General features: G+C 39.0%; 4 protein-coding genes across 5 annotated transcripts; 1 reads left to right on the top strand and 3 right to left on the bottom strand.

The window, feature by feature from the left end:
• Positions 1-523: 523 nt before the first annotated feature.
• Positions 524-6,071, bottom strand: xiap (X-linked inhibitor of apoptosis). Of its 2 annotated transcripts, none has more exons than XM_058649362.1 (8): positions 5,927-6,071; positions 3,563-3,834; positions 2,911-3,472; positions 2,691-2,790; positions 2,492-2,570; positions 1,856-1,895; positions 1,527-1,709; positions 524-1,397 (listed from the first exon to the last, which is right to left on the bottom strand). In XM_058649362.1, the coding sequence occupies exons 2-8, from the start codon at positions 3,791-3,793 to the stop codon at positions 1,204-1,206; spliced, it is 1,389 nt and encodes a 462-aa protein (XP_058505345.1). In that variant the 5' UTR covers positions 3,794-3,834; positions 5,927-6,071; the 3' UTR covers positions 524-1,203. The 2 variants fall into 2 exon arrangements, with proteins under 2 accessions (XP_058505345.1, XP_058505346.1); XM_058649363.1 differs by lacking the exon at positions 5,927-6,071 and adding an exon at positions 4,816-4,959.
• A 297-nt stretch (positions 6,072-6,368) lies between these two features.
• psmd10 (proteasome 26S subunit, non-ATPase 10) lies at positions 6,369-12,216 on the bottom strand. The gene is made up of 5 exons (XM_058649364.1): positions 11,882-12,216; positions 11,659-11,757; positions 10,397-10,543; positions 7,210-7,376; positions 6,369-7,002 (listed from the first exon to the last, which is right to left on the bottom strand). Exons 1-5 carry the CDS (start codon positions 11,993-11,995, stop codon positions 6,849-6,851), a joined length of 681 nt encoding a protein of 226 aa, XP_058505347.1. The 5' UTR covers positions 11,996-12,216; the 3' UTR covers positions 6,369-6,848.
• A 190-nt stretch (positions 12,217-12,406) lies between these two features.
• On the top strand, positions 12,407-15,784 carry nxt2 (nuclear transport factor 2-like export factor 2). Its single transcript, XM_058649365.1, has 4 exons — positions 12,407-12,662; positions 12,769-12,855; positions 14,726-14,870; positions 15,527-15,784. Exons 1-4 carry the CDS (start codon positions 12,648-12,650, stop codon positions 15,709-15,711), a joined length of 432 nt encoding a protein of 143 aa, XP_058505348.1. The 5' UTR covers positions 12,407-12,647; the 3' UTR covers positions 15,712-15,784.
• A 336-nt stretch (positions 15,785-16,120) lies between these two features.
• Positions 16,121-25,758, bottom strand: acsl4a (acyl-CoA synthetase long chain family member 4a). Its single transcript, XM_058649361.1, has 15 exons — positions 25,658-25,758; positions 22,674-23,156; positions 22,404-22,581; positions 22,201-22,310; positions 20,994-21,132; positions 20,727-20,877; positions 20,300-20,423; positions 20,054-20,125; positions 19,755-19,894; positions 19,487-19,659; positions 19,316-19,390; positions 19,039-19,227; positions 17,518-17,632; positions 17,158-17,315; positions 16,121-17,013 (listed from the first exon to the last, which is right to left on the bottom strand). Exons 2-15 carry the CDS (start codon positions 23,028-23,030, stop codon positions 16,856-16,858), a joined length of 2,139 nt encoding a protein of 712 aa, XP_058505344.1. The 5' UTR covers positions 23,031-23,156; positions 25,658-25,758; the 3' UTR covers positions 16,121-16,855.
• Between the last annotated feature and the right edge of the window lie 569 nt (positions 25,759-26,327).

Raw genomic sequence — 26,327 nt, 5'->3', positions numbered from 1 at the left:
ATTCAAGTCTGATAACTTTGCAACAGCGATGAAAATGTCCTGAACAAGTTGAAGGTTTTCATGTATAAATTGTTGAATTTAATTGAAAATGTAGGAGATAGTAGTCACCATGGATGATATAATATTACAAATACAAATGTCAGACCTGTGTGTCAGTGCTTTGCTTTAAAACTTGCTGCACTGCTGAGCAACTAGCAACAGAAATTCCAATGAAAGTACCCCTCAAACAATTCCCATTTTAATAAAACCAGTTCCCACTTGCAGTGAAAAAATGTTAGAGCTGAAAGAAAATGATAACGAGATATGCTTTATCTGCCTTGTCTGTCATTGACACACCCTTTCAATTCATTCCCCATGGAAGAAAAACGGGAATAAATATTTCCAAACAAAATCTAGAAAGTCAGAAAGTCTCAAACAAGCTTATAAAGTTTTGAAAAGTTTAAAAACTGTCAACAGTGGGTCTTTGCACAAGTCTCGATGATCACATTTTATACAGCAATTCTGAGTTAAAGGTAAAAAGATGTAGTCAAAAAATATGAAATTTAATAGCAGTTAGTGGAAAAACAAATTCCAAGCACAATCATTCATTTTTATTTACTCTCATGGTACAACCGATTGCATAATGGAATGGTTATTTACACCATTTACATGCTAATTAAATCTCAGGTCCACAACTAAAGTTGACTTTAATGATAAGTCTTGTTAATATTGAAAATAATTAAATTAGATGTTTAAACAGCAACGAATGTTAAGAAAATCAATCAATCAAATACACCAGACAACATACAGGAGCAGGACACATAATTGTATGAAATTTAAATTAAACTGATACTTTATCTTATGTTCAGTTCAACTGTGCTAAATGTCCAAAGTAAAAACAACAAAAGGAGACACTACAAAATAAACCTTGAGAAAGGCACCCCTGGCAAAGTAAAATGCTAATGATCTTTTAGTGTGTTTCAACAGCTGTCAGTATGCGATATTATATATCAACATTAACTATATATAATCTCATCGACCAATGCATTGATTGTCAAAATAAAATATTATTTCTGGAGACATTTACATGTTCTTTCATTGGCATACACACAGACAATATGGTCTTTAAATATATTACAAGCTATCTACATTTTCTATTAAAATAAACACAATTATAAAGATAGTGAAAAAGCAGCATTAAAATTTAGCAAGAGTGTTATTGCTTTAAGAGATATATGTCTTGAGCTTCTGTGATATTGCTCCACAGCAGATTGGACATTTGGTGAGTGATCTTGAACAGAGCTCACAAGTGACCAGATGTGCACACGGGATGAAGACAATACTAATATCTCTGTCCATACATATTTTACACTGTTTTTCCCTCTGCAGCTTCCTTAGTTTTTCCAGTGGGTCCTCATCTGAAAGGAGAAAGAAAAAGACCAAAACATGTTGACTTTACTTAAAAGCACTGCTGCTCAAGCTTAATTTTATGTAGTCAACTGTTGTTAATGTGATAAATACGGCTCTGGACGGAGAGGGTACAGTACCTTGCCTCTCCGTCAGGGCAGGATCACTCTGTGGTGTGTTGTTAAGGGTATCCTCCACAAGTTCTTCCAGGTTGGAGTAATCTGAACCTGTCCGACTGATTTTCTCCAAGATGGTCTTTTCCACCACAAAGGGCTTCAAGCCTATCTCTGTGGCCTTCTGAGCGATGGCAGACTGCAGCACGTCTGAGCACAAAGATTGGTGTACACACCGACACGTTATTTTAGTTTGTTACACACTTACAGTATACTTGTAAATTTACAGTACAGGGCATCAGTACTGGGCCATCAAAATAAAATATTATATTATATTATATATTATAAGTATGTACCATTTGTATTTCCAGAAAATCCATTCTGATGACTTGAAGTCTAAACAAAAAAAACAGAACACAAGGTGATATAGTTATTTTCAGTATAATTTAAGTACATCAAAACACCAGGAGTGGACTAGAAACCATCAAAACTGCAGGTATCGCAAATATTACATGACAAACAGTGCCATCACTCATTGTTTTCAGCTGTAAAATATGGCAAATGACAATTTATGTGTGTCACAGGAATGTGTGCATCACTACAATATAATCAATAGCAGATATGAATTTGATTGATTGTGTTTATATGCACAGAGGCAGGCCTAACGGAGAGAACTCAGATTAATGTTGGAAAATCAGAGAATGTGTTTACATGCACCGCTATAACCCGCCTGATTGAAAAGCTGGAGTTACATTTAGGTGGGGTGAACAGTTTCTTTAACAGTTACAAAGGTAAGCTGTGCAAACTGCCACACTCAGTAATACTTTTGGTGTCACTATGTCCTTATTTTTATCATTAGTTTATTAAATCACTTGTTCAGATTAATCTTAATATTATGTACTTTTCGTTTGTTTACTTGATGGTTTAGATTACTTGGCAAAGTCCTGAACAATGTAGGTATTTATGTACATGCAAAAGCACTGAAAGCTTACAGCTCCATTTCTTCGTGGGTCTTGAAGCTGGATGCTGTTGACAAATTCTGGACCCTTTTCTGCTAACAGGAAGCTGCATCTGATTAAAAGAAAATATAATTATATTAAAACAAAAGCAAATGCCACAGTAAGGATTGCTTTTACAGTGGGAACCAACAGAATAATGCTGATGTGGCAAAAGGTTATGTTTATTTCTTACCCAGGGTAATGTTTGGCATGTTCTTCCCAAGGGTCTTCCTCGGGCTGCCAGCCTTTCAAACCTCCACCACAGCAGAAACACATCACCCTGTCTCCCGTCCCTGTAAGCACAGACACAATGCGCTATATAAATATATGAAACAAGAAAAATATAAAAAAAATTTACTTTTTCTTTCTCTAGTCCCAATGTGTTCACCATTGGTCAGGTGTGTGTGCTCTACCTGTGCTGTAGAGGCCGGCTCTGGCAAGTCTTTCACTGTCAATAGGGTGCTGGATACCTGCAAAACTATCAAGCCTCTCCTCAAAACTGCCCATAGAGATGCGAGTGTTTCCATGCTGTCTACTGCTGCTCTCCTCCTCCTCTATACTTCCCAGGAATGGGATGTTGCCTACATCGTGCCCAAGGATGAAGAAGCAGTTGTGAAAATGTTTGGCATGTTCTCCCCATGGAATGTCCCCCGTCTCCCAGCCAGCCAGCATGCCACCACAACAGAAACACTGCACCCGATCGCTCTCTCCCAAGTAGTAGAGGCCGGCTTGGGCCAGATCCTGGGGTCTCACAGGTGCATTAGATGGCCAAGAAGAGAAGGTCTGAAGCCGGGCCTCTTCATTCCTCATGTGAGGTACCACTGGGTAGGTGGTCTCATCGACCACCTCTCCTGTTCTCAAACGATATTGTAGGTCTTCTGCTTCTTCATTGTAGATGGAACCATTTGTGAGTGTGGTATCAAAACTTGGGTGAAAGCCAATTGTGCACCTGAGAAATGTGCATGATGGGGAAACCTGTGACAGAGAAATTGTTTCATTCAGTGATTTAGAACAGAATAAAAAAAAAAATAGAATCACATTGTTGTTCATCCTTAGTATTATCACCTGTTTATGTCTCTCTACAGGTGTGTCTTCCCTGTGCCAGTTTTCCACAGTCTTCTGACAGCTGAAACAGCAGACACGATCACCAGGGCCAGTGAAGTAGAAGCCAGCCCGGGCCAGCCTCTCTGCTGGCACCTGCTGAGCCAGACTAGAACCACGGAACGAGTCCAGCCGACTGTTCATACTGGAAAAATTAGATGTGAAATCTGTCTCAGAGTTGCTGTCATCGCACATGTTAGAGCCTGCTGAGAGGGATGGCTTGATGGATGGAATTTCTGTAGATAAAACAGAAAGACATCGCATTATGTTATGTTCTTACAGAGGATACAGGGAAACAAAGTACAGTATTATTTAGTACATTTATTCAGATAAGCTTTAAGAGTGTTACTGTGCCTTTAAGAGAAACTGCCACACATAATCACATGGTGGCATTGAATAATCCATGTGAGGGTTGGGCACAGGAGAGGCAGGGTTGAGGGTGTATACCTTAGCATTCCAACAAATAAAGGAAACCAAACAACACTAAAAGGATATGAGACGATAAGAATATGAATAATCAAACAGTACTAATATTTAGGATGTAAAATAGTAAAACATTTAGGACAGAATAAAAAAAAGTTAGACAAAACAAGGACTCCATTCAATTCACACTAGAAATGCCCCCCCAAAAAACTATTTGTTGCCTGTGATCTGTCCTTTTAATTCAATTTCTATGACAAGAAATTAACAAAAACCTTTTCTAAAAGTATAACACAAATATCTTCTCCACCAATAACATGGGGGGAGTAACACAGGCATGATCAAATCAAACTGCTTAAACCAAGCATCAGAATGAGGAAGAAAGGCGATTAAAGAGAATTTGAAAAAGAAATAATTGTTGGTGCCAGAGAGGTTGGTCTTGAGATTTCTAAAACTGCAGATCAACAGGGATTTTCACACACAACCATCTCTAGGGTTTACAGAGAACTGATGCAGTACCCTCATCTTGGCTTCAACTGACTCAGCATCAGGGCACATAGCATTGCATATACTCTTTCTGTCTTTATCAAGCAGGTGCACTCATTTAGTGAGATATCTGTTGCATTTCTACTGATATCAGCACTGCCAAGTTTGATATCAGTCAAGTGAACATAGTTGCGCAAGATGGAAGCTCTCGTAAAGTTGCCTAAAGTAAAAACATTTTTTTTTAAAAGTTTAAGGCTATGAAAAGCAAATGATTTTTTATTTAAAGCGATTATTCACCCATACAAACATACTTGGTAGTTTGTTTGTTCTCTTTCCTTTCTTTCCTCTTCTTGTTCTTCACACCAATCACAATGTTTTATGGCAGAGGGAATGTAAAGTTTCACAAAGTCATCAAAGGCCTCCTGTCATCCTTTGATGACTTTGATGCAGAACAAGCGACCCTGACAGATGGAAATACAGGCGTTCCTTTGAATTAAAAGAGTTGGTATGAAACAGCCTACCTTTAAATCATAGAAGAAAAGAAAATATCCAGTGCCTTTGTTGTGCGTATGATTTGTAATAAGCATTTTCAGTATATTTTCTGAAAAATATGTACTACAGTATAAATTGACACCTTTTTATACTAGGGTTTTCTGCATGTATGCATTTTTTTATTATTGGAATGGGACCTAGAAAACATAAAAACGATTAATTTGCAGCCTTTAAAATTTCCTAGTTGCATTGTTTTAAATTGCGATTTGGATTTGAAAGCGATTGGTTATTCACCCCAATTGTTGACCGCAGGGGTCGAAGAAATTGACCACTACTGTAATAGCATTGTATTAGTCAAGGTAAGCAGAGGACATCTCTGTCTTGAAAGCCTTGAAACAGATGGGCTACAGCAGCAGAACAATCACAACAGGCGTCACCCCTGTCACTTTTTAGGAGTCCTGTGCACCTGATAGAGTAACCGACGAGTGTATACAAGCAGTTTGAAAGGAACACACAGACTTGCGTTTAAAAGGTTAAATACAGCGACGTTACAGCCTGATAGACCGTGGCAGGTAAACGTCGATGTGCGCAAAGTTTATGTTTGCGTTTAACAGCTGACAATTTGCCAACCACAAACACAGCATAGCCAAGTGGCGTAGTTTCAGCTCAATATGTTAAGCTAAAACTACGCCACTGGGTAAACTACGCCGACAAAGAAAACACCGAGGTTTAAGGGCAGCTGATTTGGACTTTGACTAGTGCTCTGAATTGCAGTAATAATATTCAGTAAACGGGTTTGGGAAGATATCATCTAACGATAGCAACAAACGTCTGCTAGCTTCGTTAGCTCGACTGCTGTACATGACAGTAGGTCAGAAAGTTATTTATTAGGGTGTAGTTACAAAACAGAAAAAAATAACGTTTTGATACCTTATGTGGTAGTTATCTGGTGTCTTCTGTCAGCCAGTCTTTGCCGTGGACACCACCTACAGGTTAGGCCAATGACTCAAGAGAGCAGTTTACTTTTTGTGACCTCGCTATGAGGAAGTGGAAGTAACGGGGTTGAGAACGCTGGAAAATGCGCAACTGCTCACGCGCAGCCCAGCTGACCACTGACGTAACAAAGGCAGGGCCTTTCACAGTGTGGGTGGGGGCGCCCCGAGTAAACCCACGCGTGTCTTGGTTTTACTATCAATTTACTATCAATCCTCCCCTCTTCGATTTATTCATAATTAACCCACTCTGTTGCATGACAGATATGAATATCCCCTGTATCACACAGTAAACAGAAAAAAGCTTAGAAAAAAATAAACTCAAAACAAGCAATTATCTAGGATGAGGACATGTATATATTTGTATTAAGTTGAGATGAATATGTATTTAACAGCATTATAACATTGGGTTTTCACACAGCATTTTGAACCATCATCATTTACAGAAGTTATGACGGCACCTACAATGTGTGTAGATACACGTGCAGAAAAAAAACATACCCCAAACATAATTTGTTAAGAAGCTGAACATAGATTTTTAATAAGCGCCTTTTTTGTTTTTAACAATTCAAACGTCATAAAAAAAAAAAAAACAGGCTGCAGTGCCAGGTGGCTTAGTGCAGGAGTGTTTTCAATCAGACCTCTCATGTCTACACAGGCTATTATCCCATGCACAAGCACTAGACACTCTTCAGTCCAACATTTTTCCTTGATGCTCTCTCATTTTTCACCTGTCACACATCTCAAAGTGTCACACCAGGCTGCCCAAAAGGGATTTACTGGGATTAGATTTTTCATTAGGTATCTTAGCAATAGCAGGGAATCCAACTGGACCAAGACTAGTAGGTCGGTAAAAGGTGTCATCCCTCCACGATCCGACGAAGTATGTTGCCCAGACCACCCTTGGCTAACTGGAGGGGGGTTTTCTCCTCCTTGTTCTCTATGTAGATACTGGCTCCATGTTCCACTAGTACCTTGGCTGCTTCCACACGTTCCTCATCGCAAGCCAGGTGGCTGGTGAAAAAAACATGTAAAAATTACATTTTTTAACTAAAAAAACCCACCTCTCCTAAAACAGACTAAAGATGAAAATCTCAAATTAAAAAACAAAAACACTACTACACATCAGCATAGCTGGATACCAATAACAGTGAAAACATGTTTTGAAACCATGGCCAGCAGCCACAATGTGGAAATAGACAAATGCTTATTCACACATACAGTGGCGTGTTGCCTTGCGAGTCCTGGATGTTAGTTGAGGCACTTTCTTTGAGGAGCAGCTGGATGAGGCGGTAGTTTCCCTTAGCAGCGGCTCTGTGAAGGGGAGTTGACTCCAACTTGTCACTGGCATTAGGGTCTGCTCCATTTTCCAGTAACAGCAAAGCAATCTGCAAAGACAGAAAACTGTGTCGCTTACAAGTCATGGAGAAGTATCCTACTTTAAAGAATTAGATGATTTTCCATTTGAAGGTCCACTGTGAAAGAATTTGTGCCATCTAGTAGTGAGACTCCTGGACTCACCCCTCCATTCTCAATCAGGTAAGTCAGGTAACATATGTATTTATTATTTGTTTATGGAGAAAACTTCCACTTTAAAATGCACACTTTAACTGGTTTGTCCGTTTGGGAAGGTGTTGAACATGGTGGCACAAGATCCATAAAGCCCACATTGCATATAAAAACATTGTTTTATTAATATTATAAAAATACAAACCAGTTTTATTTTTGAACCAATGATACACTTATACAAACATACTTATGGATAGTATATTCAATTTTATCTGATAAAATCTGGATATTTAATCTTTCAGTTCTGTCAGTTTGAAGTGAGACTAAAACTAATGGACCAGTTTCCCAAAATACTGCGAACACTGTGAAAAGCTGAGTCACTTTAACCTTAAAGTCAGGTACTTTTCTTTAAGTTATAGAAAACTTGAATTGCATGTTTCATCACAAAAATAATCAGTTAAGACATCTAGGTTTTATTTTGAGTTTGAGTTTCATTGAACAGCTTGTACAATGACAATAAAGTATTAAATTCTGCATATCATCTTGCTCTGTGATAATGAAAGGTGTGAAGCAAAGGCAAACATTTACACCATTCAGCCCAAAAAAATGCATCCAGTAAATTAAATCGTTATTAAAAATATTAACAGATTTAAAAATGTTTTAATAATCTGTTATATTGTAAGGCTGGGTATTATGTTTCACTGTGTTGAATAGTTATTGAGGGAGGTGTCCACCATAGTGGGTTGGGCTGGGAAATACTGTAGTTCTGGGGATGGTTTTCCTTTATTGGGAGGAGGCTGTCTGTTTGCAAAGGAATACTCCTGTTAAGAAGAGTTCAGCTAGCGACGAGTGGAAGAATATTGCTTGTGGGTTAGCCACCCTGTTTTGTATTCCCTGAGGACACCTCAACCTCTCCTTAGCTGTTGCTGTGGCAAGTTGAGCTACAAAGCTCCTCCTTGTTATTCTCCATCATCCAGTTACACCTTAACATCACAATATGTTCTGCAATTTAGTATCAATGAGAATAAACGATGTGACAAACATCAATTTAACTCTCTCTGAAAAAACACTGCCTATAGTAACCGATACCTTTTAGCCACACATTACCACATGGTCAATGCGTGGAAAGAGGGACATTTTGACTTCTAGTGTGGGGAGCATCACTTCCATTTTTCAGATCATAGTTATTCTCTAATAGTAAGAGGGGAAATCCCAGAGGTTAGCTATTATCAGCTAGGTCAGCCCTTTAATTGTCTCACTTTCACATCTGTGGTATCATTGTGATTATGTAGCATATTGTTTAGTTGCACATACATGGCAGGGAAAACCAGTGGGCATTTCCTATTACAAGTAGTTTCTGGATAGTTATGATACATTAGCTACTAAGAATAATACAAATCATTTTGCCACTGTGCTGTCTTTAAATATGAAATGTGCAATGAAAAACACCTACTGTAACATAATATAGAAACTGACTTCAATGTTAAATGCTGATGTATCGACAATTAGTTTCACAATCAAATAAACTGCTGACTCTCTAGTTATCATTTATAACACGTTTCTTGAAAACTAGATGATGTCACCTAGCCTCTTGTATTCTCAGCATCCATCTGTCCATCCATTATCTACCACTTTATCCTCCACCGAAGGGTCACGGGGGGTGCTGTGCCGATCTAAGCTGACATAGGGCTATCCAGTCCACATAACATAGAAAATCATATAGGACAGAAATCAAGCCGAACAGTGCCGAATTGTAGATAAGTTAAAACTACTCAACAATCCAAAAAACGTGGGTTAATCTGGGTTAGGGTTAGCCTAAGCCATGACATTACCTCCACCGTGTTTCACAGATGAGCTTGTATGTTTGGGATCATGAGCAGACATTTCTTTCTCCAAACATAGCCTTTCCATCACTTTGGTAAAAGTTAATTTTTGTCTCACCAGTCCATAAAACTTTTTCCCAGAATTTCTGAGGCTCGTCTCTGTACTTTTTGGCAAATATCAGCCTGGCCTTCCTATCCTTCTTGCTAATGAGTGGTTTGCATCTTCAGGTGTAGCCTCTGTACGTTTGTTCGTGAAGTACCTTCACTCCTGCCCTCTGGAGGTTGTTGCTGATGTCACTAACAGTTGTTTTAGGGTCTTTCTTTACAGCTCTCACAATGTTTCTGTCATCAACTGCTGATGTTTTCCTTGGTCTACCTGTTGGACATCTGTTGCTTAGTACACCAGTGGTTTCTTTTTTCTTCAGGACATTCCAAATGGTTGTACTGGCTATGGCCAATGCTTGTGCAATGGCTCTGATCGATTTCCCATCTTCTCTCAAATTCACAATTGCTTGCTTTTTACCCATAGACAGCTCTCTGGTTTTCATGTTGATTCCACTTCTAAATGCAGTCTGCACATGCAAAATCTATCCTATCCAATCTGAAACTGAGCGTAGACATTCAGTGCTATTTATTGTTTGATTAAACAATGTAATGGGACACACCTGGCAACACAACACACCTGTCAGTCACATGTTCCAATACTTTTGATCACATGAAAAATGGGTGGGTTCAAACTAAAGGTGCTATCTTCTATGTTGTGTATCAGATCCTGATGTAAATACCTAGAATTGAAAGCTGAAATTTTCATATTCATCTTTTGATGTCAAACCCAAATGTTTTCAGTCTATGGCAAAAATACAGTACAGTACTATAGGAGGGCACTGTGTATAAATATATAAAAATACATGTAGAAACCAATAGATCTCTGACGTAAAATGTAATACTTAATATAATAACAATCATAAGAGCTACTCTAATTGAAAGACGCTACAGAGACAGAATACATAAGATTACATGCACTAAGTACAGACATGCACCTTGATGAGGCAGAATAAGCAAGCTAGAAACCTCACCTCATATCTGTCTTTGGAGGCAGCATAGTGCAGAGGGGTGCATCCATTCTGATTAACCGAATTCAGCTGAGCTCCTTTGGATATCAGAGATCTCACTATATCTTCTCTGCCTGCTGATGCGGCGATGTGAAGAGGGCTCCACGAAGCCTGGAAAGAAAAACATCACATTTATTAGTCAATACAAATTTAATTGAATGAACTACTCAAAGTACTCAATATAATCCTAATTCCAACCCTTGACCATCAAAAGCATGTCCTCACAACTATATAAATACATGCACATACAGACCCCCATATTAAATTTTATTTTTGAAAAGCTGTGTTGCACATTAAATTAAAATGAAACAAATCCCCCTTAATCCACATTCAAAAACACAGTGAAAAAGTCTTTCAACAGATAAATGTCCCCCTCAGAGCTTTCCTTGACCATAGCCCATTTTTAGATGAAGACATACTGCAGGGCTGAACAATTTTGAATAAATATCTAATTGCGATCAGGAAATTATTTGCGGTATCAGAGAGAATGATGATTTTTACATCATTATTATCATTTTAATTCAATTCAATAATTCAATAAATGTTCTCTTCAGTCTGTAGAATATAGGCCATATTGCGGTTTAGATAAAATTTCGATTAATTGTTCAGCCCTAAGACGCAGCATAACAAGACCGAACGGGCAGAGAAACAGCAAAAAGTTCCTAAAGTTACACTGTGGCTTTGAGTCTAGGATTTAGTCAGACAGCTGAAGAGAAGTGCATTTTCTTGATCAGTCAAATCATTTTCATGCTAAGAGGTGAACCACCAGACCATGGAGCTCATCCCCAAAAGTTAATTTTGTGACTGAGACCACAACATATTTCTTTCGTTCCGCAAGAGACCCAGTGATTCACTTTGACAACACCCAAAGGTTCAGAATAGATGTTATGCTTTTACCTTGATCTATGCCTCACCAAAGGTTTGTTAAAGAGGTCAAATGAAAGCTCCTTGAACAGAATGGTTTTGGTTTTGTCCTGACAATTTGGGATGAAAGGACTCTTGCCTTTGCAGCAAGAAGACACGGGTCAATAAGATGTGAATATTGACATGTTTTTACATACCAATTTAGACTTGACTTGTTGTGATTGTGATAGTGATTATATTGTGAGGTGCACCTGTCTAGTTTTATGGATTTTACCTCTACCTCTTTGTAGTACAAAAACACAGCATCACACTTTTTTTTAACACAGAAAAGAATGGTAAATATTTAACATAAATGAATGTACGTCATCTTGCAGATTCACTTCAACTCCCAGGTCAAGCAGAAACTCCACGATGTTGGTGTGTCCAGCAGAGCAGGCCCAGTGAAGAGCGGTTCTCCGGTCCTGAAATAACAGAGAGTACAATCACGTGGGAGGCTTCACTTGGCATGCGCCTTTGTTTCGATATTCTGAGGAAAGAAAAGCAAATATCGCGAGGCTTAAAGTTTGCTGGGTCATTCGTTCTTACCTGGTCCGTTTTCCAGGCAAGCGTTTTATCTGACAGAATACACTCCCTTAAATTCTCAAACTGTCCCGTATAAGCAAAATTACACACTTCCACATTTGACACAGAACCCTCCATTATTAATACAACAGCTGTCGTTGTCAGACAGAACTCACTGACAGTGCATTCAGGACTTGAATCGTTTCAGATTTGAATCAGTAAAGAAATGACTCCGGAAATTATGAACTCCACTTCCGCATGGCTCGATTTTTTTTCTTTTCAAATTAAAATACCACAACGACGATGACACCATGATGAGACTGAATTGCTGTTACTTGTCGCCGGAAATAAGTTCGTAAATAACAATGTACGTATAAAAACAGGAAGTGTTCACACATTGCTACATTTTTTTTAACCAATCAGATGACGTTTGCACAAAGATCAAAGAAACAAAGCCAAAGACCAAAGAAACAAAGCCAAAGACCAAAGCAACAAAGCCAAAGAACAAAGCAACAAAGACAAACATGCACCTACAAATCGCGCCTATTTAGTTTGTATGAGGGTGGCTAGAAATTGTGAAATAAATGTCTGACGTTGAACCCGACGATCTGAAAGTAAGATTCAAATCTTTTATTTTGTAGGGTATCTTTGTTGACTGGAGGAAGTAATATTACCAACAAAATGGCGGCAGATACTGCATCATGAACAAGAGAACTACACAACTTGATGCTGTAAAAGATTCACAATTATCCAATTGATTATTGTCCTCAACGTTGTTCCCGTCTTCGTTATGGCGAGCACATTGGTAAGTCTGAAACCTTCGCTGTTCTTATAGACCGAAATAGACAGCGGACTTGACTTTAGCTATTCGGCTAATGTCTAACTCGATGCATTTGTGGTTGTCACAACAGGATTTCAGGACCCATGTGGACCAGTCATGTCGTTATTCAGAAGAATTTGTCAACATTTACTACGACTGTATGGACAAGAAAAGGAGGGTGGGTAATGATCCTGTCTTCTCTGTTTCACATAAAATACATAATTATGCTTTGGCCCAGTGTATTATCGGGTGTATCAGTGTTTAGGGCGACAAGGATTCATTGATTATTAATTGATTTCTCAACTATTTTGATAATAATCGATTTTATCTGTTTCAATTGATATTTTTTTTAATAATTAAAACGAGCTCTCTGAGTTTTCAGCTTCTTTTAAAAGCTTAAATATTAACTTGTTTTCTTTCCTTTGGGGAACATTGTCTGATTATCGTTTGTGGACCAATCAAGTACTCCCTTAACTGAGAAAATAATTGACATAAATGATTTAAATTAGAGCCGAACAATTAATCAAATTTGATCAAAATTGCAATGTGGCCTACTAGTTTTCAAACTGCAGGAGGTGCAATATTTCTTAAAGTTAAAATGTGTGTCAAATTACCATTTTTAGATCAAATATTGTCTTGACCTATACACATCATAACCTATAGACTGAAGAAAACATCTGTTTCTCACAGATCTACACAAATATCTCACAGCAATAATTTAAAATGTGTTCTTAAAAGGAAAATTACAATAATTTTATGTAAAAAAAAAAAAATGATATCACAAAATCATAGCGCATTTTAGTCAAAATAATTGCAATTTGGCAATTGATCACTGGGATTAGGATTCTTGATTCATGGCATTCCACTTCACAAGACTGCAATGCTGTTTATTATCACATGCTTTGTAGATGCATGTTTTGTTTTCTTTGGAGAAGAAGCCGTGACCTGTGACTGATAACAGAGCAGTGGACAGCAAGTTAATCTCCAGAACATGGAAACAAAAACATCTGGTTTCATTGACCCTTCACAGAACAACAACTGAGCGTCCTCCATGTTTTACAGTTGCGATGTCTCTTCACATGTCCTCCACAAAAGTGCTCTTGTCAGTGTCTACACATGAGAATACATGTGTAGACACTGACAAGAGCACTTTTGTGGAGGACATGGAGAACGGTCACAGTAGATAACGCACAGGTGTCAATACACAAATGAATACTCGCTGATTTTAATTTACATGTTGCTGACTCATATGGAATTGAAATGGAATGGAATTGTTAGTGTTGTCAGTAACACCTGTTACCTTTTTATTTTTCTGTGTGAGGTCTAATGAACCAACTGATTAGGGCTTTTATCACAAAAGACAGACATAACACAGCAGGCAAAGCAGAGGTGATGCTAATGAAATTAAAAACCTGGACTCAGCAAACAGAGCCAACAGGAACACCTGGGTCTCTCCTAGGCAATATGTCTCCAAGTAAAAGAAATATTAGCATCTGTGGTCACAGGGGGTTTCTCTTCTTTTGTCCGTGTGGTGCAATTGATGATAAAATACCTCACAATTAGTACTGTAGTACTTGTAGTAGTATTTCACTAAGATAATATTTAAGTTCAACAGGGTGTTTGATTTACACCAATCTACTTATTTTTATTATTGTTATCATTTATTTTTAAGTTAAAAATTGGCCAAGCCATTTTCAAACATCGTGCTCTTTTTCTGGGTATGCAGAGCGTTTAATTTCAACACTAGTATTTCACTGAGGTGCAAGAATGTTTAAAAAATGATAACTATGCCTGGCTTTTTTCTGGATTCTTGTCAAGAATGTATCTATTATCAGATGTTTTTCTTAAAGTATTTATCTCTGATGTACAGCACTTTGTTTTTTTTAAAGTGCTTTATAAATAAGATTGGATTGGATTAAATACTTGAATCTCAATAGCGATATTGCTCTTACAAGTCAGTGTTGGTCAGGCTGTACAGCAGAGCATAACACTATGTTTTGCTTTTAAATAATGTTGTTATTCTCCATTTTTACTGTCTGTATTTACAGAATTTGACCCGACTCTATCTGGACAAAGCGACACTGGTGTGGAATGGCAATGCTATATCAGGACAGGACGCTTTGGCTGAGTTTTTTGAGTCGCTGCCGTCCAGTGAGTTCCAAGTGCACACGCTGGATTGTCAGCCAGTTCATGGTAAGTGGGAGCAACTTATGGCACATTTCCACCGGCTCTACTCTACTCGCCTCGCCACGGCACGGTTTAAGTAGCTTTTCCACTAGCATAGTACCTGGACAACAACAAAAGCGTGCTGAGTAGGTACTATGCGATGATTGGTCAGACTGCCGGCCACTGACTGACCAGAGTGCCGTCACAGGAAGAGACGTCCCACACACAAATCAAGCCCAACAGTGTGCGTGCGTGTGTGTGTGTGTGTGTCTCGTATAAAACAAAGTCACCGCAGTTTCACTCAGCCGTGCAGTGATGACTCCGCCCACTTTAAGTAGGTACTTTTTTGTAGTGGAGAAGCAACCTAATCGTGTCGTGCCATGCAGAGGCGAGTAGAGCCGGTGGAAATACACCAATTATTCATTTCAAAGTAAAAACTACAGCCACATAATTAAAGTCAAAACTAAGAGGTAGAAACAAACTATACATTTAAAAGCCTTATTATATAAAATGTGTTGAAAATATAGAGAACACAAACCAATTTGTGTGTGGTGGACATTCCTGTTTCCTGGTGTGTTACATATTTAAGTATGAAAATATCCATGTCTCTATCATTTCATCATGTGATGTTCTACACAGGGCATGGTAGTTGCACAGCAGTCATCCCTTTTCTTGATTCACAGAACAAGCAACCCAAGGCCAGACCACACTGCTTGTGGTCACTGGTGGGACCGTCAAGTTTGAAGGAAACAAACAGCGTTTCTTCAACCAGAACTTTCTCCTGACCGCTCAGGCTTCACCCAACAATGACCAGCCTGTTTGGAAAATCGCAAGTGACTGTTTCCGATTTCAGGACTGGAACAGCTGAGGCTGTCTTCATCAGTGGACCCAGTTTTAAAAATGATCTTATATTTCCTTTGTAATAAAATACCAATGCCACAAATCTCAGTTTACAAAAAAGGATGTTTATTTTTCATTGTGTTGATCAAGGCATGTGATCAAAATGGCATAATAAATACAAGAAGGATCACTGTACAACTAGCTGTAACACGACTGTCAATGTCTGCACCCTCAGGGGTTTTATTGAAGGAAATCCATCAGCAGTTATTTGAAAAATACATCAAAAACACTCATTAATATGAACAGACTTCAAATAACCGTATGATGCCAATTTGTACACAAACCTGTTAACTGAGGTAAATTACGCACTGTATTACTGTATGCCAGATGTGACTTCAGTTAATGTGTAGAAGCATTTTTAGTAGTTAAGCAAACATAAATAAGGTCCCCACAACAGTTAGTACAAATTTTCCTATACAAGAAACCCACCATTTCCAAATTTCATATATTAAATTTATTTATTTTTTTCTTCCTGAGTCATTCATGTGTACACATTTTGGTCTTTCTGAATATATTGACACATTAACTGAATAAATAAAACATGGAGTGGGTTAGCAGACATGATCATAAACCATGTCAGTGTATTTCTGGAAGGGGGGGATATTTCCTAAAGCCCCAAGTAAACATTAATGTGGCACTATTGCCATTTTCTCTGTAACAAACAAACTACTATTTTTTTTTTTAATAGATCCCACTTCTGCTCGACTACACAAGTAACGCAGACTGAAGGCACAGTAACAAAAGCACTCCAACTTTACAAGAGCTTTAGAAGCCTGATGAATACGGTTGGTAATATTCTCAATGTAACAAGTGCAATGAAAATATATGCAGGCTTGGTACTTTTTAAGAGCTTCAAATAGAAAGCCGACAGATTTGAATGGATGGCAGCCGAGTGCGAAGCCACTACAGTCCATATCTTCGACAATCAAAAACTTCATCACATGAATATAAAGCAGCACATAGGAAACAACTATTAATATCTACAGCATTTAGCTTTTCAAGACACTTTCATGTGGATGTCTGTGGTTCACAAACTGCTTTAAGGAAATATTTATGGATCACAAAACAGTGGTTATGGTGATATCTTGGACTCTTGGGTGAAACTGTCCAAGCTATTTTCCTCCATACATTCTCTCTATGTGGTGGAGATAGTGGTTCTTCAACTCTTTCCTCTTCAGCTTGAATGCATCTGTAACAAGACCCGTCTCTGGGGTCCACGGCTCGGGACTCAGATGGACCTTCATGGGAATCTCGAATCGCTGGAGTTTAACTAAATGAAAGGAAAAGCGGACATCAGTTATGCTCAGTCATGTTTATCACAATAAAGGAATGTATACTTTTCTACCACACAGGAGTAAAAAGTATGCATGAGAGCAGGGATAAAAAAAAAAAAAAGGACATGGTCGGCTCTTACTGCTGGCAGCGGCGACTTTGATCGCCTCCAGAACTTCTCTTTCCATTTCAGGGTGAACGCAGATATCCTCCCATGTTCCATCTATGCCTCTCTGTTTGGCCAGTTCCATCAACTTCTTCTGGTTGGGAACCACAAAGCTGATCACGTAGTTCTGCTCACTGCAAGGATGAGTATTATAAGAGTATGAGGGTCAGTAAAGTTGTATTTCACATAGTCTCCCAGAATATCTCTGGACTTCAGTGCATATCTGAAAGAAGCTTACAAAGAAAAGTCCATTTCGTGAATTAAAAAAAAATAAAAATAAAAAAAATCTTTGGAATAAAACAAACTGGGCACTTATTATCAAGATACATTACCCACCTGTTTGCGTAAGCACAGATGTTGTCAATGATAATGCAGTTTTTCAGCGCAGATTCCACTTTACCAAGAGACACATACTCTCCAGCCTGCAGTTTGACCAAGTCTTTCTTGCGGTCTAAATGAGAAAAATATAAAAAGAAAAAAATAATAATTAAGTGATCATACTGCACTGTTTGCACTCGATACCAGACAAACAGTTTTTTCCCGTCATAAGTAACAACCACATTGACTGCAAATTAGGTCTATGAAATTGAGTATGAAAGGAGCATCTTTTACAAACACCATCAGATGACAGCCATGGGATTCATTTGAGAAAATTGTTAATGCAGGAAATAACACGATAAAGAAAGTGAAAATAATCTGCCACAGAACTAGTTTAACAGAGATTAACAGTGAAAATGAGAGGAGATGGAGGCAGAGGGTTTGGTATTACAGTAGTGTGAGGGGACTGCACAAGAATAAAGGTGTGTATGTATATGACTATGCTCGGGGGGGAGGCGGTGTTGTCAGGCGCGTGTGTGGGGGCATTTTTGCAGAAGCTATTTTAATATTAAATCAGTAGCTAATTTAAGATGTATAACATGTACATTCTTTATTTTATAAAAAAATTTATTTGTATTGGTAAACATGTTCACTAGTGTGCAAGAAATGTAATTACTTAATTACAACCACTCAACCTCTACCATTGTAACTTTAACAATTATATGTTAAACTCCTTTAACTATTTAATGAAACATTATACAAGCCAGAATACATGTCTCTCATGACAAAATGAAAGAACACTATACAAAAGAAGGACTGTATATTATAGGAATATTCAAATTGGGAAATGTTATGCTAATTGGGTGACGTATGCAAAACATGATATGCAAATTAGGGCACCAGTTTAATGTAATTAGCCTGACCAGCTCGTACTATGGCTCACACGTCTCGTCAAACTGACAGTCAATGTCTACAAGCTTGCTACAAGTGTGTGTCCATTTTATCTAAAGTCTTATTTATGCCCACTTAAGTACAGTAATAACTGTCCGGAGGGCAGCCATTTTTTTCTGAGGACACCACATGACTGTTCCTTCTTCAAGGTTAAGAGTCAGACCATTGGAATGCTCTTACATGGTTTTACGACATGTAAGAGCATTGGCCTTTAGGTCATTGTGCCTAAAGCCAATGACCTGACATCTTCAATTACATTTAAAAAATACACAATCAAAATGTAATAGTCATCGCATCATAAATAACCTGAGAAATTGTGTTGTCCGCAAACATTATTATCTTTCTGTCAGGCCTGTCATCTTCTTTGGTCTTTTGTTGGAAATCTTTTGAACTTTTCTTTTCTCTTCTGGTTTAACAGAAGCTGCCTCAACAGCATTGTTAAAAAACTCTGTTCTAATATGATCAGAGTTAAACAAAGAGACCTGAATTTTTCTGCAACCCAGAAAGCAGAGATTATTACGACTTCCTCTGGCATCATAAAATACTAGCGGTTTGAAGTTTGAATAACCGGTTTGACAATATACATACCGACTATTTGTAGACAGCCATCTGGGTAAACCTCTCCTACATCTCCAGTGCAGAACCATCTCTCCCCTTTTTCGTCCACAAAAAAGTCCTGATCATTGCCTTCCTGCCTGTAGTAACCCATGGTTACATTAGGACCACCAATCAGGACCTCCCCTCTTGGGTTTGGCTGGTCTTTGCTGGTGTAGCCACCTGTAGTTAAACAAACATTATTACTCTACAGTTAAAAAAAGAAAACTTAAATAATAGAGTATGTGCCCACACAAATATTTAGCTATACCTTCAGCCCAGTCCCGGAGTCTGATCTCACAGCAAATAAGAGGAGCTCCAACACGACCGGTGCTGATGTCCGCAACTGTATCATTAAGAATAGAATATTTTATAATGACATTCTTACCGTTTCCCATTTATAATCTCTCCTCTTTTCTCCACAATTTAAGTCCCATCTTACCCTCTGTGATGGTGCCTGCTCCACAGGTTTCAGTGAGGCCGTAGCCCTGGCCCACTGGACAACAGAAGCACACATTCATGAATCTTTGAGTGACGGAGGAAAGGGGTGCCCCTCCTGACAGCATCATCCTCACCCGTCCTCCCAGCAGTTTCTTGACTTTCCGGAATAACACGCTGCAAAGACACGACATTTGCTGTGTGTTTTATTTGAGGTTTGACAACAGAATTCTATTTGTAGAAGCCCTGAGGGCAATGTAATGGTTTCTTACGCATTGCAGAGTGGTGCATCATAGCCCCTCTTGATCTGCTCCAGTTTATATTTGTAGCCCAGTGTAAACAGCGTCTTCTGAATGAAACTCATTTCCTGCACTTTGCTCATTACATTCTTGTTGATCCGATCCATTATTTCCTTTTTAGGAGAGACCACAGGATGAATTTATACATTTGATGATAAGAAGGCGAAAAAAAAAAAACAACAACAATATGTGTGTTAGGGGGAAAACCAAAGAGAAACAGGGCAGATGCTTTTGAGTAAAGGACATGAGGGGGAAAAAAGCAGGTTTCTTACTGGCACAGCTGCCATCAGGGTGGGTTTGAGCACGGAGCAGTCTCCTTTACTTCCTTTCTTTATTTTGGTGGACTAAATGGAAGAAAAAAAAAAACAGCTGAATGCACCATTCACACAAGACAACAGCACTAATTAGGCTACTTCAAAAATGTAACCACACCCAGGTCTCCATGGTGATAAAAAAATGAAGAACACATTTTGGCAAACAGAGGGCGAGACCTGACATTGGAGCTGACTGAGTATTACCTGGTCTGACAAAGTCTGTGGGGAGGAGTAGCCAATCCGACAACCATATGTAACACAGGAGATCTCAGCTGTCATTTCCAGAACATGAGCCAGGGGCAGGTAGGCTATGTACGTGTCACTGGGCCTGTATCAACAGAGAGAGAGGAAGACAGAGTAAATGGTTATAGGCATGAGCCATAATCCTTTGTTTGTTCTTTCCTCATTTCACAATGAGCATCTTTGATCACAGTTCTCTCTGGTTATTCTGTTACGTTTTTAAAAAAATTGTGTGACAAAATTCTACCTTTATCAACTTTAAACCAATGTTTAACTTGGAATATACAAAGGGCAATGGAGAAATGCATTTCTCAATAAAAGATGATAAAAGAAATAGGCCTGTGCTCACGCCTACAGAATCAATTCATACTGACAAAATACTAAAACTTACCCTAGTTCAGGGATACGCTCACACTGTCCTGTCATTCCTGCAATTAGGTTTCTGTGGACAATCATCACTCCCTTGGGTCGTCCAGTGGAGCCACTGGTATACATCACCACAGCCAGATCAGAGGGCTGTGGCTTCACTATAGCCCTCCCCACTGCAGGACAAATAGAGTCATTCTTTTACACTGTATTTGCCAGACAACTCATACAGGAACTGAACAAAAATAATAAAGCAAATAGCACAATCAAGTTTGGGCAGAGAACTACGCACTATTTTCAGGCAGTGCGCCCATCTCTAACACAGCCTGCATGCTGTGGATGGAGATTCCTGCTGGGTAGCCTTCTGTGCTCACTTTCTTCTGGTCCACGTAAATCACGTGCTTCAGTTTTGGGCACAGTGGAAGCACTTTCTGCACAAAAAGAGAGGACAACAATGGTATCAAAACAGGATGCCAAACAACACATTTTATAAATGGGAAGATTTTTTTTTGTTCCATATTCACTCATGTTACCTTTACAGTGAGCATGACTTGCTAACAAAAAAAAAACATTTTGTGACCATGGTTGTGATAACTGATTCAGATTCACCGATGGTAAAAGGTCCACAAGACAATAATTCATGACCAACTACAGCACAAAAATAATTAAGCAGTGAAATCAACAAGTTCCAAAGTGTCTCTCTTTGTGTTCATATAAACTGTATATACAGTACACCCTCCTCATGAGACAGGATATTAGTTCTGACAACCTGCTGTAAGCAGTTCTTAACAAAACAGGCTCTTGCAAAGATTCATGGCTTAAGATACATCTGGAAAGCCAACGTCAGCAACATCATTATCATCACTCACTACTGTCTGATGTGTTGCCAGTAACCTTACAGTCATTACATTAGAAGTATGTGTTCAATAAATGGCTTATAAAGGTCGTTACAAAGATTGAAAAGGTCAAATCCATTAATACAGCTCAAGTAAAGCACACTTTCTCACAACTGGCTAAGGGCCAAAGGTTTGAACGAATGTCAGAATTAATTTAGGCAACAGCTTGAAAATACAAGAATACTATATGCTACGCAGGGAATTCTTTCAATCATTTATGTCTCGCGTTTAATTCAAAGAGGCATCAGATAACTTTTAAGTTCCCACTTCCTGTTTGGCTACTTTTGTTGTGTTGTCATAAACACGCACTTGCTGTCAGTGAATGCAGTGTTTATGGATATGGGTAACATGTCCTTTCCTGCACTGTGCAATCAGTTTTAACATGTCAAAGCTGAGTCTATATCAGGATTCAGTACATCTTAACAGATACTGTGTTCCTTCATGAATTTGGCTACATGGTCTGGGAAGCTTTCTGGAAGTTAAAATAATATACATGCCAAGATTTTTTGGACCCAAGTAATTATCTTTTTTGAATATTATGGCTACTTCAATAGACAGACATTATGTTGAGAAATTAGAAAGTACAGAAAGAGATAAACCCACTTTCAGTTTAGTCTCGAGCAGTTCTGCGCTGGTGACTAGATGTGAAACACCAGTCTCATTCAGTCCAAAGGCAATTGCATCCTCTCCGAGTGTGGCGTAGAATGTCACCACTGTTGTGAATACAAAACACTCATTGAGTAAAAAAAAATACCACACACACATAAGTTCCACTATTTACATCTCAGTACATTTACTATGCTTACATGGGAAATTGCGCCTGAAGCATGCCTGAGCAGTGATCATCCATTCCGCTCTGGTTTCACAGAAAATCGCAATAGTGCTTTTGGGCTGCTGTCCCAAAGCTGCAAATCCACTTCCAAACTGACTCACGACAGAGTCAATTTCCTTGTATGACAGCCATCTGTACTCCCCCTGGATCAGCTGGAGGAGAGAGGAGAAAAGAGTTAGACATTTGTGTTCTTCCAAGAATCCTTCACAAAACACACAAAATATATCATGACGAGCATCCTTACCTTTTTAAAAACTTTACCACTGGGCTGAATCTCATTTTCTTCACTCAGCATCTCCCTGGTGCCGAGACAATGTGATTCTCCAAAGCGTTGCACAGCATACTCAAAGAGCTTGTCCAGTGTGTCCTTGCCTGGGAAGTCCTCCTTAGCTAGGGAGTCAAACTGGTCCACAGAGCGGTAAGGTCCCTCGGGGCAGCCTGAGGTGGAACGGGCCTTTACCCGGTTAGACATAGTTTTTCTTTGGCCAGCACCGGTGATGTAGTACCAGGGCAGGAAGGTCAGGACGGAGTACAGCCATATCAGGAAGTGGATTGGAACGAGGAGGATAGACTGGAGTAACGAGTCTACCTGGAGTCCCATGCCGCTTTCTAGGAGAATTGTACCAGACGGAAGGCTTCAGAAATAGGAATCCCTCAAACTGGACAGCTGTGAGAATCACACAACGGTAATATATAAAATTGGTCCACTGTCACTCTGACAATACTCCTAAAATTTGGGGAGAAAAAAAACAGAAACAGTTTACCATAAAAAATTATTTATTTATCAAGCATGTATGAAATAAAGCATTTCTCAAGCCAAAATTCAAACCAAAAAAAGAAAAGTCCCCCCTGAAAATAAAAGTCAATGAACCTTGAATGGTGTGTCAATCACCAGATCAAAGTGAAGTTTAGTTACCATCTTTATCTCAAAGTCACTTTAACCAGCCTCTGACACTTGGAATAACTCAGTTATGCTGATAGTAAACTACACTCAGACGCTCACCTCTTTCCTGCTCAAACAGCCTCTGTCTCTGCTTTATATGTCTGACAAGCCTTCAAAGCTCACATATTTATGAGACTTCCCAAAGGGGTGTGTTCCAGTAGTTCTAAGGACCCTCCCTTGCACTGGCCAAACACCTGCTGGTCCCAATAAAGTTATTTAGTTGTTATGGGGGGGAAGTGACACAGTGCTGAGTCCAGTCAGTTACACTGGCCAATGACAACAGCCTGGTTGGTTATGCTGAAGAGCTGTGGACGACCAATGACAGTTCTCTTGAGGCTCACCCCACTCCATGCTCTGTATGGAGGGCACTCTAGGTCAAACTCAGCTCAGTGATGATCTCACAGTACAGTGTGGATGAAGGAGGCACAGTGTTGCACTCTGAACTGTAAATGAAATCCACAGCTGAAGAAAACATAAATATATTATAGCCATCAGCCGTCATGTGGTGCCACCTTTCACCAAGTAACAAGTTCAGAACATGATTATTATTACTACTACTTTTATTAATATCAGTTTGATTCATGGAAAAAATATTCATCCACACACTCACCACACCTACATTTCTTTCTTGTATGTTTATTGTTCCCACCCTTAAACATCAAACATCACACCATGTACTTTGTTGGTAAGGACCACATGCATATATCTCGACCCTATCTTACAACAAACAACATAATAATAATAAACAAAATTCTGATTATGATTCCCTGAACATTCCAAAAAAAAAAAAAAAAACAGCTTCTTTTGCATCTGTCTCAACTCAGTTACAATCAGGCCGATGCATACGCAAGATTTGATTTGCGATGCAAAGTCAAGCATCAGCATTTCCAAATGAGACAGCATCAAAGTGGGAACTACTTTGTATTCTACGCCAGCAAAGATGACAACGGGTATACAGTGTCAAATTTAGCAAAATGTATTGATGATATATGTAACCTTTCAACTGTGTTGGAGAACCTATGTATGCAGACCATGTCAATGGGAATCTAACAAAGACGGAATATTACGTCAACCGCTCAAAAACAGTCGCTATTGAGGTCAATCAATTCCTGACGACCACTGCCTTCATACAGTGTGTGAAGGATTGGTGGAGCATGGCAAGCTGCTGCTGAGGTGCCCCTGAGCAAGGCACCCAATCCCCCATTGTTCCCCAGGTGCAGATAAGTTCTGCACATGTGTGTGTGTAATAAGGATGGGTTAAATGCAGAGGTGAAATTCACTATCACTAATTGGCGTGTGTGCAAAAATAACTCAACTTAATTATTCCCAGTCATGTGTATCTTCAAGTCAATTGTAGATCTTTACAATGTGATGTATATGACTAATATTCATAATTCCAGTTTGAGAGATCTGTGAATATGATTATTTAAAATTAAATTGTAGATATTACCATTTAGGATTATCGATAGTCCCAATTCCACACTGCGTAGATCTACAATGGAGTAAAATATGTGTGACCATGAACTGGAAAAGTGATATAATCTGTACTAGGAAGAATGAAGCTGTGGAAATGTTGACTAGGAAAGCCCAAAATCTCAGCCTCTGGGAACACTGTTTGATATATGATGTGTAAAAAGAACAGCAAAAAAGTCAGGGCCGAATTAAGTGTGCTTCCCCTTCCTGAAGGCATCATTATCCCAGTGAATCATTATAAAACATTCCACTCAATCACAGCTTTAACCCACGTCACACTAAAGCGCCCGCGTGTCTCACACCGTGTGTGTGTGTGTGTGTGTGAGAGAGTGTGTGTGTGAATGACTGCACCCCGGGCGCTAAATAAAGCAGACGTTTAACCCACAGAAACATATAACGGGGGAATAATAACCTCACATTCAGCAGGGAAAATAACATTTAAACGCAGTGAAGCCTCAACAGGCTACACGGGGAATTTGGATTTGATAGCCTCGAAATACGGTATTGAATACGGGGAGACATAATGTTTGGTAACACCTGTTTTATTGCGGCGGCGGAGCGGGACGACAACAAAGCCGTCGCCGTTACAGCTATCGTTGAGCAACCGCCGGAAAGTTGATTACGTTAGCTACCGAGGCTGAATTAAATTAAAGGAAAAAACAGGCATTTTCAGGGGAAATATGCCAACACAAATTAACACCAACGTAAATCTATAAAGGGATAAAGGCGGTAATGAGATTACATCGCTAAGCTGGTGTGTGATACCCGGTGTAATAAGTAAGACCCAGAAGCCGGCGTGATCGTGTCCTTACCTTCCGTCGTGTCTCTCAGCCTGTCTCGTATGACCGAGAGTTACCTCTCGCTGTGGACATAGAAACCCGGAACTACTACGTCATCTGATTCCATATTTCTGAACCAATCAGCAGCCGGAGCGGTTTGCCCTCGTTTTTTTTCCCTTCACCCCTCACATAACATCATATTCAACACATAATTCATCCTCCCAGGTGCACTGTTTGTTGCACTTTGTTATTTTATGTAATTTTACTTTAATCCTAGAATCTATCCCATCTTCCATACTGATGTAATAAAGTGCTACGACAAAAGCAGGATTGTCTTTGAGCTATGATGAAGAAGCATTACACATCTCTGTACAGCCAGCCGGAAACAGCTATAAAATTGCTATTTTTTAAGAAGAAGAAACATTTATATAATTCAAATGATTGGATTAACAGTTATGTATGTGTGTACCAGCTTATGTAGGGGTTAAAGTGCTGATAAGCAAAACAACACTGACTCAACAGTAACATAATAGTAAAAGAGAAGTCCACAGTAGAAGTAAGAACAGAATGAAGGAAATAGTATTGGCAAAATATTATGGGAATGGGAAGTAGAGAGAAAAGTATGGTGACTTTATAGAATTCAAAGGAAAGTAGGAGAGGTGAAGTGGACTGGAAGAAACAAGATATGACAATCAAGTCTTAG

This window comes from Solea solea, chromosome 14 (genome assembly GCF_958295425.1).
Source record: "Solea solea chromosome 14, fSolSol10.1, whole genome shotgun sequence".
NCBI classification, from domain to species: Eukaryota; Metazoa; Chordata; class Actinopteri; order Pleuronectiformes; family Soleidae; genus Solea; species Solea solea.
This window is presented reverse-complemented; position numbering and strand designations above follow the sequence as displayed.